At 36.7% G+C, this 15,807-nt stretch overlaps 1 protein-coding gene across 1 annotated transcript; it reads right to left on the bottom strand.

Moving 5' to 3' along the window:
* Positions 1-226: 226 nt before the first annotated feature.
* LOC112727080 (uncharacterized) lies at positions 227-8,368 on the bottom strand. The gene is made up of 14 exons (XM_025776697.2): positions 7,962-8,368; positions 7,396-7,692; positions 6,320-6,494; positions 5,382-5,465; positions 5,043-5,284; positions 4,506-4,713; positions 4,224-4,303; positions 3,830-3,914; positions 2,747-2,878; positions 2,546-2,659; positions 2,389-2,436; positions 2,067-2,151; positions 992-1,048; positions 227-845 (listed from the first exon to the last, which is right to left on the bottom strand). The coding sequence occupies exons 2-14, from the start codon at positions 7,623-7,625 to the stop codon at positions 703-705; spliced, it is 1,683 nt and encodes a 560-aa protein (XP_025632482.1). The 5' UTR covers positions 7,626-7,692; positions 7,962-8,368; the 3' UTR covers positions 227-702.
* Between the last annotated feature and the right edge of the window lie 7,439 nt (positions 8,369-15,807).

The following is a 15,807-nucleotide window of genomic DNA, read 5'->3' as shown; positions in this document are numbered from 1 at the left end:
ACACACACACACACTAAGTTGAATTGGAGAAATAACATAACAATTTCTGAATTTGAATTAAAATGATAAATAAATAAAGTTTCTCATACAATAAGCCTCAAATGTAACAAGGGCAGGTGACGTTTAGGTTTTCTCTTGAAAATACAATTTCTTACCAATTTGACTGATGATTATAAGAACTTAGTGCAAAAGATGAATTAAAATGGTGCACCAACAATAATAATAATAATAATAATAATAATAATAATAATAATAATAATAATAGTTAACAAGTTACAGATTTTAGAATTTAAAAAAAAAATAATTCACAAATGTCAAGTTCAGCACAATTAACATGCCAGTCATTGCACTCCAATGTTATAGTGGGACAAAGGCTTTTGCTATCATCAATGTAAAAAGAAAAACATGAATATACATTGGTATCCGGTATTCACTGAGACACTGACATCGACAGGTATCAGTTTTACTCTCTAACATATTTTGACAATGCATACTGTAAGATTTACAATTCAATTTGTAGTAGCCACTGAAAAACAGCACTCATCTCAAGCCACCTTGAGATAGAGCACTTTGATCTTCAAATTTTCCTCTTAAACCATTAGTTATGTAATATAGCATCAAAAGTGATTTTAAAACATGTAACTGGTCAAAATGCTAGGGCATGAGTTATGTATGGCTCCAACATTACTATTGACTTGTTTGTTATGACTTAGGAGAAATCCTCTTCTCACTGTTAGATACCTCTAATTGGGGTGGCAAGAGCTTCATAAAGCTTCCTTGAGAAGATTGTCTGGTTGAAGATGTTTCAGGAACTTCAGATAATTCTGATATCTCTGAATCAGACTCTGTCACAATCAGCATGACAAAATTTATGGTTACATTGCAAGAAACAGAAGGGTATGATACAAAAAACAAGAGAAAAAAATGGAATAAATGAAAACAGTGTTTGAATTTTGAAATAATTAAAATGGTCACAGAAGAAAGAGCCTACCAAAGAGTGACTTAATGGATGGCCTATTTGTTTTGTTCTGTTTCCTCTTTAGTTCAGCTGCAAAATAAGTGGATAGCAAGGTCAAGAACGAAGGCTTGTCTCCAAGGAAATCAAATTCAGGAGTTTATCTAAGTTATTGGAGCTTAGGTAATAATAAATTATAATATAAATAAATCCATGATGAAACCCTAAATATAAAAATTCATTTTGCAATATCATAATGACATAAAAATTAAAATAATAAAAACTAAAAGATCTTTCCTTTAGGATGATAACATATGAATCAGCAAGCATATACACCGAAACCCAAAATATCTTTATCTTTTCCATATAGGCCTACCAACTTGGGCTTTGCATTCTGCCTGAAGCATGCCACCCAATTGATTTGAATTGCAATATTATATTTTGTTTCAAGGTGGGAAGAATAATACAATATCATACAAGCTTCTTAACATGAAGTTCTGGACCAAATCTTCCACATTGGTTGGTTATTCCAAAAAGGTTAACCTAGACCTATTTACTAGTAATTTTGGTTGGACAACTAATGCTTTTAATAGTTTCTTCTCTGATGACAAGATTTTTATTTAGTTACCTATTAGAAGGAATAGTGATCTTCCAGTTCCACACACTTGTATATTTATCAAGGAGAAAATTTAAACTCTATGCTTCAAACAACAGACGAGCATAGAAATAAAGGAAATTGTATGCAGTTGAACTAGCTAGTTGATATGACTTCAACAGTTAAGCTTAATAGAGAATATGCTATTTTGAAGTGATCTTTTTCCTCTTATGGAAATGAAGGAGGAATCACTGATGTAGTCATTTAGAAACTAATGGTAAGATAATTAGACAGAAACGGCTAATCATGTTAATGATTTTTAATATATTGAACCATTCACTGAGTGTATCTAAAGAAACATCCTAACCAAGAGTTCCTTATTCATAATTCAAATGCAAACATTAATATCCCTTTTTTTTGGGAAAAAAATCTCAAATAAGCATTCTAATTAAAGCAGACTTCATCAACATAATAAATTAATATGAATAAGTGAAAAGAAAAGAAATAGCAGTTTACCCATCCCAGGAACTTGATAGTCGTTGACAATTTCAAAGTTCTTGTATGTGTATCCAACAAAATTCAAGTCCTTAGATGAAAGCATCTGTAATGAACAGACAAGCAAGACAAAAGAATAAGAAAAAGGAAACGGGGAGTGGGAAAATATCTGTAATGAGAAATCAATAACTAATATACTTTGTTCTTCCGTATACTGCCAGGTACCAAAGCATTATTAAAACAACATAAGACATCATCAACCAACAGAATGTTGAGCAGATGCTAAGCTGATCCTACGGATAACTTGATAATTTCCAAGAGAGAAGGTAATAACTAAGTTTACCTTCCTCCACGGACCATGTCTTGATGATGATTGAGTTTGGATGTCTGACTGCAGATGCAAAAGGTAAAAAGAGAAAAAATCAAATAATGTGAATGGGCTTAGGTAAGTGGCAACACAAAATAAGGGAGTTTGTGAAATCACATAAATAGTCAAATACCTCTTCAAACTTCTCAAAGTTCTGAGTATCTAGCTCATTATTTACTTCTGGAATAAATGCAGCTTCTATTTGATACAGCTTATCCCATTCAACACCATTGAAGAATGGGTGAGCCTGGAGACAACACAAAAGATAACCTATATATCCAGATACATAATATAACAAATCTAAGAATCTAGAAAAGGACACACCGTACAACACCTTTATTTCATCTGCACCTTTGGACCCCAACCTGTGGTTTACATTGCACAGAAGTTTACAAATTAGATCTTTAGCCTCTCGGGACAGCCTTGCTTCTTCGGGAAATTTCAAGTGAGATCTCCAGTTTACTATCTGCATAAATCCAGAAACTGATGAATGGTTCCTATATCTAATACACCCTCGTGCAAGAGCCTACTCCGGATTTGAAGCATGAGTAATTAACATGCATATGCTAAAATTCAACTTTTTTATTAGAAAAATGGGTTGGCAAAAGTTGAATCTAGACCTCTTGGATAGAGAAGTAGAGGTTTTGACACAATATTACAAAAGCTCAAATGATAGGTCAAGAAACATGAATGGTTTTTATATCTTCTTTTGTAGATAAGAAAAAAGAATCTCATCAATATGAGAAGAAACAACAACAACAAAGCCTTATCCCACTAGGTGAGGTCGGTTATAATGAGAAGAATGATAATATAAATTAGGGATCAGGGTTCCGCTGTACAAAAGAATAAAAACAAAAGATTTATTTATAAATTATAGCTTTCCAATCTCTCAACATATCTGAGAAGGAAAGTCCCCTTTAAAGATCATGAAGTTTATACCAATAGATGCTAGGCAGCTAATCCTATCCCATAAAACATGCTTATAAGAAAACCTGTCATTGAAAGCATGTGCACTACGCTCCAACCAAATAGTTCAAATAGTGGCAAAAATTGCACTATGCCATAAATATTGTCAATGAATGGTTTTCACTTTTCATATCTAAAAGTACAGATTTTTAACTCTCAACCGACAAGCAACATAGAAGGGAATCAGATGACATAGCAAAACATGCCTCATGGCAAGAAAAAAAAATCTGCCAAACAGCCAAAGGAATAAGAAAAAGATAAAATGCTTTCAGCACTGTCACTGCTAGCCTATTTGATGTGATAACATTTCCTAACACAGCAGTATAAGCAGTATAAATTGCATTTGATTAGAAGTCGAAAGAGAATTATCAATTTAACTTAGAAGTATACTACAATGGTTTATAACAGTAGTGAAAGAAAAAAAAGAGTAGTTTTCTATCGCAAAGAATACCTTCCTACATGTTGTCATCGGATCATCAGAATAAAATGGTGGATATCCTACCAGCATCTCATACATAATAGCTCCAAGTGACCACCTGTGAATATTATAGCCATCATTGTCAAAATAAAACATATAACCCTTAACCTTATATCACTTATTCCAAAAACATAAATGAAGAAAATCCAACATGCTTTGAGAAGACTTGAAAGAGGGGGAAAAAGCAAAGGGCAATGTTACAAACGGTGTCATGTGTAAAGAAGTTAAGAAATTTGAATCCCAAACTAGGGTGAAATTTTTCTTAAAGACTTCCCAGTAATGAATCAAATGAATAATGATGCTATGATACACCATACATATCAGGCAGAAATGAACATTAGAAAATATCAACATGAAAAAAACTCACCAATCACATTCCATTCCATAACCTTTCTTCAATAGAACTTCTGGAGCAATATAATCTGGTGTACCAACAGTGGAATAAGCCTGCAATGTTATGCATTCCTTATTACACAGAAAGTACGTAAACGGGAATAAAACTATAATCTGCTGTTTGATAAGTGCAAATGATCAATGCAAAACTTCAACCTTTGACCAGATCATAAGTAAAACAACCATACCTTTCCAATTACACACTGTCACAGACTAACAAATAATAGATTGCGATAAAATAAAGCAGTGAACTTACAAGTGTCCTCCTGTTCTGTTGCCAGTGTTGTAATTGTTCTCGCTGTGTGCGTTTTGAAATAACACGTTCATTAGATCCATTCACATTCGGAACCACAGAAAAATCCCCTTCTGCAATTGTACTACAATCTAATGGTTTACAAAGTCCAAAATCAGACAGTCTCAAGTGTCCATATCTATCCAGTATTAAGTTGTCAGGCTTGATATCCCTGCAAAGCAATATTGAAAAAGATATATTCATATTTATACTTTACAACAGACTAGAGTTGCTCTAATTTTAAAAATTATGAAATATGCATAAACATAAACGGGACTTCATTGATCTAAGTATTTCAGCATTAAATCCTTTTCACATGATGTGGATGGGTAGCAATCATGATAAGCCTTATAATTCTAACATTATCTATCAAGGTAACTTGGGAGTTATATCAAGCTCCAATGTTTCATTAGAAGCTAATCATACATAAGAAAGTTAAACATAGTATAATTGAGGAAACAAGAACCTTTTGAAAGCAAATAATGAATGAGATCTACATACCTATGTATATAATTGTGTTTATGTATAGATTCAATAGCCAGAATTGTTTCTGCTACATAAAATCTGGCTTCATCTTCTGTCAAGGTATCCTTTCTCATAAGCAGTGTCATCATATCCCCACCTGGAAGGTACTCCATAATAAGATATAGATGCTCATCATCCTGAAAAGAACAATACAGTTTGACTATGCAATTGCTGTCAACCTCAGCAAGTAGATTCCTTTCAGCTCTGACATGTTCAACCTGACAATTTACAAAATAATGAATGATACACTGACATAAGTGTAAAAAATCATATTCAATAGGAGAGAATAATCTAGCAAGACAAATGACAACAAACCTGGCCTCTGCGAAGCATCTCTGATTTCTTTAGCTTTTTCATTGCATAAACCTGACCCGTAGTCTTTTCCCTACAGACTCTGACCTGCAACAATTTAAGTTTTAGGAGAAGTTAAATTACTGGCAGACAGAAACACACAAATCAAGAGGGGGACAGGAGAGAAAAGAAGAGAAGCGGGGGAGGGGGGAGATAAGACTCAACAGGGTAATATTTCCAGCTTTTGCACAAGTTCCATGAATGAACTTGTAGTTAAAAGAGTGTGTTTCAGAAAACACCTTTTTTTTCCCTTTCAGTAGAAATCAGCTCTTTTATATGTAGGCACAAGTCTCTTCAGCATAATGAAAAATGTCTTTTCAAGTTTCTTTTTGAAGGAAAAAAATATAGCAGAAACAGAATTTTTCTTTTAGATTTGTTATTTATCCAGCAAAGCAGCAAGGTTATATATTCTGAGAGTTGGTACTCCTACTTAATTAATTGTATGCAAAAATTATGACTAACAACAGGATGTTGTAGTCTTGGATTCTTGGCCATATACTAATGCATATTGTCCCAATTATTCACATGAAACCATGATATCCCTGGATCTCTCTCTTTTTTCCAAACAAATAAATATATATGATGATACCCCAAGAGGACATTAGAAGAATGAATGCCTCATAAGCTCTTTTCTAGCCCATATTACCATTAAAATATCTTATTGTTCGTGTATCTCTCTTAAGAATTACTTCAGTTTTAATATGCACATAATAAATCAAGAGTATATAAAAAAGGAATATTTTAAATATATATCGAGGTAGCCTGCAGAAAATTAACTTCATTTTTAATTTTTATGAATGGAAGCAACTAGCCAGTCCACCAATACAAAATAATCATAACACGGAAGAAGAAAGCATAAGCAATCATCAGGTGACAAAAATACCACGTAAGTAGATACATACCTCACCAAATGCACCTTTGCCAATCATAGTCAGCAATTCAAAATCATCAACTCCCATCTTATGCCTTTGAAGGCGCATATATTCAGTTTCCTTTTTTTCCAAAAATTTAAGTAGGTTGTTTTGATCTTCCTCAGAGACATCAGCATCAGCCAACTTCTTTTCCAAAAAGGTACGACTGTGATAAACAAGTTACACATTATAAAATTTTACCATAAGATTTGCAAGCAACTAATATAATACAGACTACCACTCAAGCAAAGATAGTTATTCCAGTCCAGTCAATCTTGAAATGCTTCACTAAGGATATGGGGAGAATAACTACCGCTACAGTCATAACTGTTCATCTATCCAGCTCCCATAGAAATAGATTTTGAACCCATTAACTTATTACAACCTCATAACACCCATAATACTAGAACTTTGTGAAATGAGCCAAGGACCTCGGATCATGAGAGTTCCTTCCTCAAGAACAGAGAAGAGAGATATATTTAACAGCTTATTTTAGTGTTTAGGACTTTAGGGCAACTCATTGTTTCTACAAATAGTCCTTCAAAACACATGGATCCCAAACAGGTGAAATTATAGCAAATGAACTTATTAGACTGAACTCCAAATGATACATAAGCCACTTTCAATCTCCAAAGTCGCACTTCATTTGAATATCCACACGAGTATGTTAGAACTGACTTAATGTTCATGGGAAATACAAGCTAAAACAATATTGTGAAATTCAACAGCTCTTTTTGCAAATTGAATTGTATTAATGTGAATCATGGCATTCCCTCAAAAAAACAAAAGATAACGATGTCAGCAAGCACTCTTCACATATTTACATAAACATGTGAGAAAAAAACAGTTATGATGGTTTAGTGACAGTTTTATTTGAGAAATGGTAGTGGATATTGCCACACCCAAATTGACTAGTGATGACTAGTGAATCTAAGATTTGGCATCAACCAACACTGTCATGCCAGCTATGGGTATAGGCAAGTGAGTTAGATTCACCTGAGCACTTTCATGTATGAAAATCAATTATCACCTGAACAGACTAAAACCAGTAAAGTAGGAAATCGTACCGCTCCTTCCTCTCCTGAAGATTCTTCATTTGCTCCTTGTAATGGTTTTCAATATACTGCTTTGCTGCTGCAACCTTCTGCTTTGTGTCATTGGAAAGAGAAGCTTCATCAACCACTACACTCGAATCGTCTGCTCCTCCTCCGTTGTTATCATCCTCCTTCTTCTTTCCAAACCCTTTTGTTTTATCACGAGGCTGAAACTTCTGAAACCAACTCCTCGCCGAATCCATTTCCTCAACGTCAGTGTTGGGCACTTCACACACTAACTACCATCCTTTGTGCACATTACCAATGTAACTACATATACATAAATAGTATTAGAACAAATTGTTACATAGATGTGCATGTGCATGAGCTATTGAGCTATGATTTTTACTCACCATACACACACAAAGGGAAAATCATTTCCTTTTTAAAAAAAGAAAAGACCCCCCCCCCCCTCTCTTTCGTTTTTCATGCGATTTCCAATTTTTCATATGATTGAATTTTTTATTACTTGAATTCAGATACTCACAGAATATAAAAAAATAATAATAATAATGAACCGAAAGATTCTCATGCAGTACCTTCGAGTCCTCAGCTTGAAAGCTTTCTTGTCCGGAGGCAAAAACCGTGGGAAGCAGTGGCGCGAAGCCGCGGAATTAAATTATCGAGATACTTATAGGGATTAAGAGAACTAAAAATTGAGCTTGAACCGAAGAGAATCACGTTTTATTGGAAGAAGGTGAGAATTCGAAGGTACTTATGATCCTCCGAAACCCTAGAGAGAGAAGAAGCGAAATTTGGGTATGTGAGGGAAGTGAGAAGAAGGAGAAGAAGAAGAAGAAGAAAAAAGAGAAGAGAGGGAAGAAAAAAAGAGGACTTGTGTGTACAGTATAGTGTTCTCCGCGTGAGATTTTCTGTTGTCAGTTGTGTTGTCTTTGTGTTCCTTTCTTACAATACATATTTATTTACATTGCATAACCATTTTGTTATGGTGTTTAAATGGCGTTGCCTAGTTTATTAAAAAATGTTAAAAATTAATATTTAATTATTATATTATTTTATAATTATATAAGAGAGAATATTTTGGGGCTAAAAATGCTGGTTAGACGTGTTTTGGTATTAGTATATATTTTTTTTGAGAATATTTTAGAAAAAAAAAATTTTTTAATATACAAAAATTATTATTTAATAACTAAAATCTAGTTTATATTTTTTTATTGTTTATCAACGTTAACTAATATGATTTACAATATATATATATATATATATATATATATATATTATTTGAATTAATTAGTTAAATATTCATTAAAAAAATAAAATATACAAATAATAATATATACATCAAATATATGAATCATAATTACGTTGATTTTTGTCATTAATACGGGACAGCTAAAATTTATTGACTTTAGTTAAATTTTTATCAAACTTTAGACATTTTTGGAAACTATATTTTAAAAAAATAAAAACATTTATGATTAATTTATAATTATAAAAATATGTTTATAGTTACATACTAAGTAATTGAGTACATACTAAATATAAACAAATTGTTTTAAACAATTTAATTATAGTGTGAATCATCAATAAAACATTTACTAATTAATAGAAATAATAAACATTCATTAAATTTTCGTAAATCATGTTTTAGCATAAATAGATAATTAATATTTTTGTGAATCAGATTTTGGACATTTAATAAAAATAATAGGCATGTTACATGAATAATGTTTTAGGAAAGTATCTCAATACCTAATTTTATGCGTAATTTTTAGGGTAAATTACTTTAATAAACCAAGTTCAATCCAAAATTATTCAAATTCTCTAAAATGGAATAGGCTACTTGAATGACCTAAGTTGTATTTTTATATAAATCGAATTGATTAAATTCGATTTATACAAACTGATACTAAATCGAAGCCATTAAATTCGAATTGCATACAAATGAAAATTTTGTATAAATCGAAACTCATAGTTTCGAGCACTAAATCGAAACAATAAGATTCGATTTGTATTTGTATGTAAACCGAACCCATTCAGTTTGATTTATAAGGGTAAATACCCTTTTCGGCCCCTGAGCATTTTAAATTGGGACATGTCGCACCTTTATTATCCAAAAACCTCAACCAGGTTCTCAACCATCAACATTAGTGAACGTATCGACCCCTGTGACTGGTTACCAACAAGTTGCCTGGATGACGTGTCAGGTGGAGGCTAAGTTGTCAAATGCAAGTGCCACGTGTCACTAGAAATTGTTGTAGGGACTAAAAACCCCCCTCCCTGCCCAAACTGTTCTCAGCCCCACCGGCAACACCCTCCACTCACCACCCCTCCCCAGCACTCCTCCACCACCGCCACTGCCGCTACCACTACAACCGCCTCACAACCTTCTCAACTCATGCGAGTCATCCACCTCTTCTTCTTCCTCCACAACCTCCCAAAGCTTCACCCAATGGAGGTTCTCTCTCCCGACAACACCTTCCACCACTACCACCACTACTCCTCCGCCACAACAACCACCAACAACTCCACCACCGCTTCTACTTCCCAACAATCTCGAAGAACTCTTTCACCTCTCCGAGCTTCAACTCACTACCACCGCCTCACAACCTTCGCAACTCATGTGAGTCCTCCACCTCTTCTTCTTCCTCCACAACCTCCCAAAACTTCACCCAGTGGAGGTTCTCTCTCCCGACAACACCTTCCACCACCACCACCACTACTCCTCCGCCACAACAACCACCACCAACTCCACCACCGCTTCTACTTCCCAACAATCTCGAAGAACTCTTTCACCTCTCCGAGCTTCAACTCACAATCGGCTCCGAATCCGACTGCGCCGCAACCATCCACCTTCTAGAACGTTCTCTCGTCCCAAACCCTCCTCAACAGCACATATGAACACCTTATCCCAGCACATACGACGCCGTTTCAGTTGCAGGGAGGGGTTTTTAGTCCCTGCAACAACTTCTAGTGACACGTGGCACCTGCATTTGACAACTCAGCCTCCACCTGACACGTCATCCAGGCAACCTGTTGGCAACCGGTCACAGGGGTCGATACGTTCACTAATGTTGATGGTTGAGGACCTAGTTGAGGTTTCTGGATGATAAAGGTGTGACATGTCCCAATTTAAAATGCTCAGGGGTCGGAAAGGGTATTTACCCGATTTATAATGATACGTGGCCATTTAGGTAAATCGAATCTAATAGGTTCGATTTGGTATGTATTACATTATGTGAGTAAAGCGAATGCAATTAATTCGATTTATATATTACTGACGTCTATAAATACGAGTTCAACGTGAAATTTTTACCATAGTGAGATTCACAATGGCTAGTGATGAGAGTTTTGTAGCTCTTGTGCATTATAGAGGGTCCATTAAGAAAAAAATGTGATCAGATATTAAGTTTACTGATAAGGACCTGCTGAGTATTTTCTCAAACCTTCGACGAGTTTTGCTGAGTTTAAGGATACTATACTCCAGAAACTAGGTATGCTTGGCGTCAAACAGTTGGAGAAGTTGTTCTGTAGAATCCCTATATCCGTGTTACGTGATGATGTGAAGTATGATTCATTTGTTATTGGCAGTGACAAAGACTTGCAAGTTCTGCCCCATTGTCGCTGTTAGTTTCCCGAGGTGAGAACTTTGGAACTGTTGGCTAAGCTTGTAGATGTGGTATCTAGTTATGCAGGTTCGAATCAGAATCCTCAATCCTCAGGACATCCAGGCTTCTCTAGTTCCATGCCTGTTGGTGCCTCATCGGTTGCGCCGGTCATTGCATCCGAGGCAGTTTTAGTTGCTTCTCTTTCTTTTGCATTCAATCTAAACTGCAGTGGTGATGCCGGAGTTGGTGAGACTGGACCGTTGGGGGAGGTAGCATTTGCGACGCCCGATTCTCCTGCAACAGTCTTGGTCTTTGGAGAGGTTGGAGTACCTGATGGGGTTGAGGATGCACTGCATGATGATGATGATGATGATGATGATGTGGAGTTCGCCACAATAGCGGATGATAGTGACGATGAGACACCACGGCCGACTCCAGCTGTGGGTGGGGGAGCATCTAGTTTGGGTAATAATCAGTTCCCCTCACACTTCTCAGCTTTGGACTTGGATGCCATGGCACCTCACGGGGATCCAGGAGTACCTGTTGGGTTCGGGGATAGAGAGACACAGAATACAAGAGTTGTATCTGAATTTCAAGTTGGTTAGCAGTTTCAGGATAAAGAAGAAGTCGTGTTAAGCGTGAAGACTTATAGCATTCGCCATGGGGTTGAGTACAAGGTATGGGAATTCGATAATCGCAAGTACTATGGCAAGTGCAAGGAGTTTGGCAGCGGGTGCACATGGCTCATTCGGGTTAGCCTCCGCCAGTGCAGAGGTATTTGGGAGGTAAAATGATACAATGGTCCTCACACTTGTCTAGACACATCGATATTTAGTGATCACAGAAAGCTTGATTATCATGTCATATCGGCCTTCATACTACCCATGATTAGAGTTGATGTTGTCGTCTCGATAAAGGTACTGCAGAATGCCACGGAGGCACACTTTAGGTTCAGACTGACTTACAGGAAGATTTGGATGGCTAAACAGAAATCCATGGCCCAGATTTATGGAGATTGGGAGGAGTCATATAATTACTTGCCACAATGGGTATTGGGTGTTCAGATCATGATGCTAGGTAGTGTTGCGGTGTTAAAGATAAGTCTTGTGCGGGTTGGTGGGTAGGTGGATGACTCTGCAGCTTATTTTCATCAGCTTTTCTGGACATTCCCACCGTGTATTGAGGCGTTTAGATATTGCAAGCCATTGGTCAGTGTGTATGGTACCCACCTGTATGAGAAATACGGCAGTACACTGTTGGTCGCGATTGTACAGGACGACAACTCCAGCATCATTCCTATTGCATTTGCACTTGTGGAAGAGGAGAATGCAGAGTCGTGGTCATTATTTCTATCTCACATGCGACAGCATGTAACCCTTCAGCCAGGTATACTTGTCATATCAGATAGGCACAATGGGATAAAGGCTACATTGGAAGCTCCAAACGGTGGCTGGCTTCCGCCTACTGCATATAGGGCTTTTTGCATCCAACACGTGGCTGCATATTTCGCACTGAGTTTCAAGGGTAAGGATGCACGGAGGTGGTTAGTGAATGCTGCTTATGTCAAGACCGAGGTCAATTTTCACTACTGGTTTGACATTCTTCGTGCCGAAGATCCTGCTATGTGCGACTGCGCTAATCAGATTGACTATGCACATTGGACTCAGCATTGGGACGAAGGTAGGAGATTTGGACACATGACTACGAATATATTTGAGTGTGTGAACTCGATACTAAAGCGTTTGAGGAACCTTCCAGTCTGTGTGTTGGTGAAGGCCACTTACGGGAGATTGGCCGAGCTATTCGTCCGGAAAGACAAAGAGGCCGAGGCACAGTTAGGAACTGGGCAGCAGTTTAGTCAGCATCCGATTAAGGCAATTAAGGCAAATCTGAAGGCCTCAAGGTGTTTCACAGTGACTTTGTATGACAGAGACAACTCAGAATTTACTGTGGCAGAGACCACTCCGACAGAGAGTTTTTCACTGGCACATACAGAGTATCCCTCACCGATCACACATGTGATTGCGGCTATTTCCAAACACTTCACTATCCATGTTGTCCTGCCTTGGCTTGCTGTGCATATGCACGCCTGATCTGATCCTCCGCAACCACGTCAAACTACAACACATGCTGCACCCTGTTGGCCCAATGAATGTGCCAACTCTGTAGCGTATCAGGAAACCACTGATCTCCGCCTCTCCTGCCCTTCGACATCAGAAAATCTATGTTCAAGGCAGCACGAGGTCTACCCTGAACCCCACCAAACTACGGCAACACCCGATCTACCGGATGCCACTCAATGACAGTGAAATCGATCAATGATGTCGTAGCCCTCCACAACGACATATGTCGTGACTCCAATATCTCGAGGTGCACCACCTGAACAACATCCGGCAAGCTATACGGCATCCACAAGAACTGTGCATGTAAGTAGTTATCGTTAGTCACCATAAATAGTAATAGATGCAAATACAAATTTACTTATGTTCAGATTGAAACCAAAAGATAGTCACATCCTCGGGTTAGAGTAAATCTATCATAAGCCTCCAATGCGCTACACGAGGCCCCTTGTCGCTCAACGTGGCCTGATAACCTGACCATCTAAAATACATAATATTTAATTAACAATAAAGTAAACACTCATATTTTTAGAAAGATGATGCATAGTTAAAGGGAGAGTACCTGGATGCCAACAGCCAATAGAAAACATCAAATCTGTCTGGCCAGAAACCAGGAAATCTCTAGAAGATCCCCAACTAGAGGAGCTACAATGGACCGGCCAACTTGACGACATTTCTGTTCGCCACACGGCACATGCACCTGAATAGCCATGACAGTGCAGCAGACCCCCAGCTATACTGACCCATGTCCTCTAGTCTGGCAACATAGAGTAGCCAACGAATGTGGAGGCAGGTACCTGACTTATCCTCGAACAGCTGTGTGGATAGGAGCATCATGATATACGCACGGGCATACCTTCTAACCGTTTCATCGTCTGCCCCATGCGGCAGCTCACTAAATGTCTCCTGAAACCATGTACACTTCACCGTGAACTTGTCGATGCAATTCGCAGGAGGCAAAACACTCAACAGCTCCTCAAACCATACCCACGCTGGCCGGCCCCCCTCAATATGTTGCACAAAGTCCGTAAGGTATCCATTGACATACTGACCGTCGATAGGGAGCCCTAACTGGTATGTCACATCCTGGAGCATGACCGTGCACTCCCCGAATGGCATGTGAAAAGTGTGCGTCTCAGACTGCCATCTCTCCACGAATACACTGACCAATGGCTCGTCCAGTCGAAACCATGTCTCATTCAGTCTTGCAAGATGGTATAAACCTACTATCTGCAAGTACGGAACGATCCTATCGTCCAACAGCATACCGTGTTGCTGTCTCATGCTACTGATGCAGCGATGGGGCTGCATAAAGATAGAAAATTTGTTATCACAACCATCACAATACAAATTTTCAATGCATGAAAATCCACATACGATAAACATGGCATGCTCTAACTTTAAAAACTTGTTTACAATATCGCCCAAACTTTAGTAATCGAACCAAACACAAAACTCTGAATAACTCATGAACAAATTTCATTAAAAAAAACAAAGCATTTAGTCCCACATGTTTACAGAGAGAATACAAAAATGATTTAAAAACTGAAAAAATCTAACATATCCTAACATTTCTAATCATAACTATCCAACTCAAAAAATCACAATTACAAAAAATAATTATATTACTCTTTTCAAAGAACTCAAGAAATTTATAGCTATCGCTACTCATAAACTAAGTCTCGTTGCACATAAGACTAAGAATTTCAAAATCTAACATATCCTACATTCCAAAACAATCTTCTTAGGTACCATTCAACTTATCAAAATCTAACCACCTAATAGCTTACTACTTCTAATATACACTTATATTAAAAAAAAACTTTTCCTAATCCCTAATTAAAGATTCTAACCAACTACCACACGATTTATGTTAACATTACTAGAATGACTAATCTTTGTTTAAAAAAGAAAATTTTCTTCACTAACCTCGAGGTGGATGGCGCCAGCAATATGCGCGACTCCATCTAGTCGATATAGACAATTCGGGTCGTCCTCCATGTGTCCAGCTTCGATTTTTCCTGGGCGGCTTTCCGAAAATTTTGGATCTCGGTGGTGGGGTTGGGTATGAGATTTGTATGTTTTGTAGTTCAAATGAATGAAATTCGATTTGTATATATAGCAACATTAAGAATAAATCGAATCCATTAGATTCGAACTATTTGAGGGAGATGTTGCTTGTAAATCGAATCTATAGGTTTCGATTTACCATGGGCAGTTGTTTCACGTGTCTAAATCGAACTGAATGGGTTCAATTTACATGCAAATACAAATCGAATCTTATTGTTTTGATTTAGTGCTTATATTGAATTTGAAGTCATTAGTTTCGATTCATACACGATTTTTATTTGCATGCAATTCGAATCTAATAGATTTGATTTATATAGAAATGCAACTTGGGACATTCAGGTAACCTTTTTCGTTTTGGAAAATCTAGATAATTTTGGAGGAAATTTAGTTTATTATAGTAATTTAACCTAATTTTTATTATTATCTTCAGCAAGTTAAACAATTGTATGAATGCATAATTCTTTTAATCAATTATGTAAAATTAATATTAAAAATATCAGTATATTATCATCATTATATTATCTCACAACAGGTAATATTTTAACGTAAAAAATGCTGATATAGCTAGAGTATTTTAATTTTAATATGTATATTTTTTTTCAAAATATTTCAAAAAAAAATATTCT

This window comes from Arachis hypogaea, chromosome 12, assembly GCF_003086295.3.
Source record: "Arachis hypogaea cultivar Tifrunner chromosome 12, arahy.Tifrunner.gnm2.J5K5, whole genome shotgun sequence".
Taxonomy (NCBI): Eukaryota; Viridiplantae; Streptophyta; class Magnoliopsida; order Fabales; family Fabaceae; genus Arachis; species Arachis hypogaea.
Note: the sequence above shows the minus strand (reverse complement) of the source record. Positions and strands in the feature narration are given on the sequence as shown.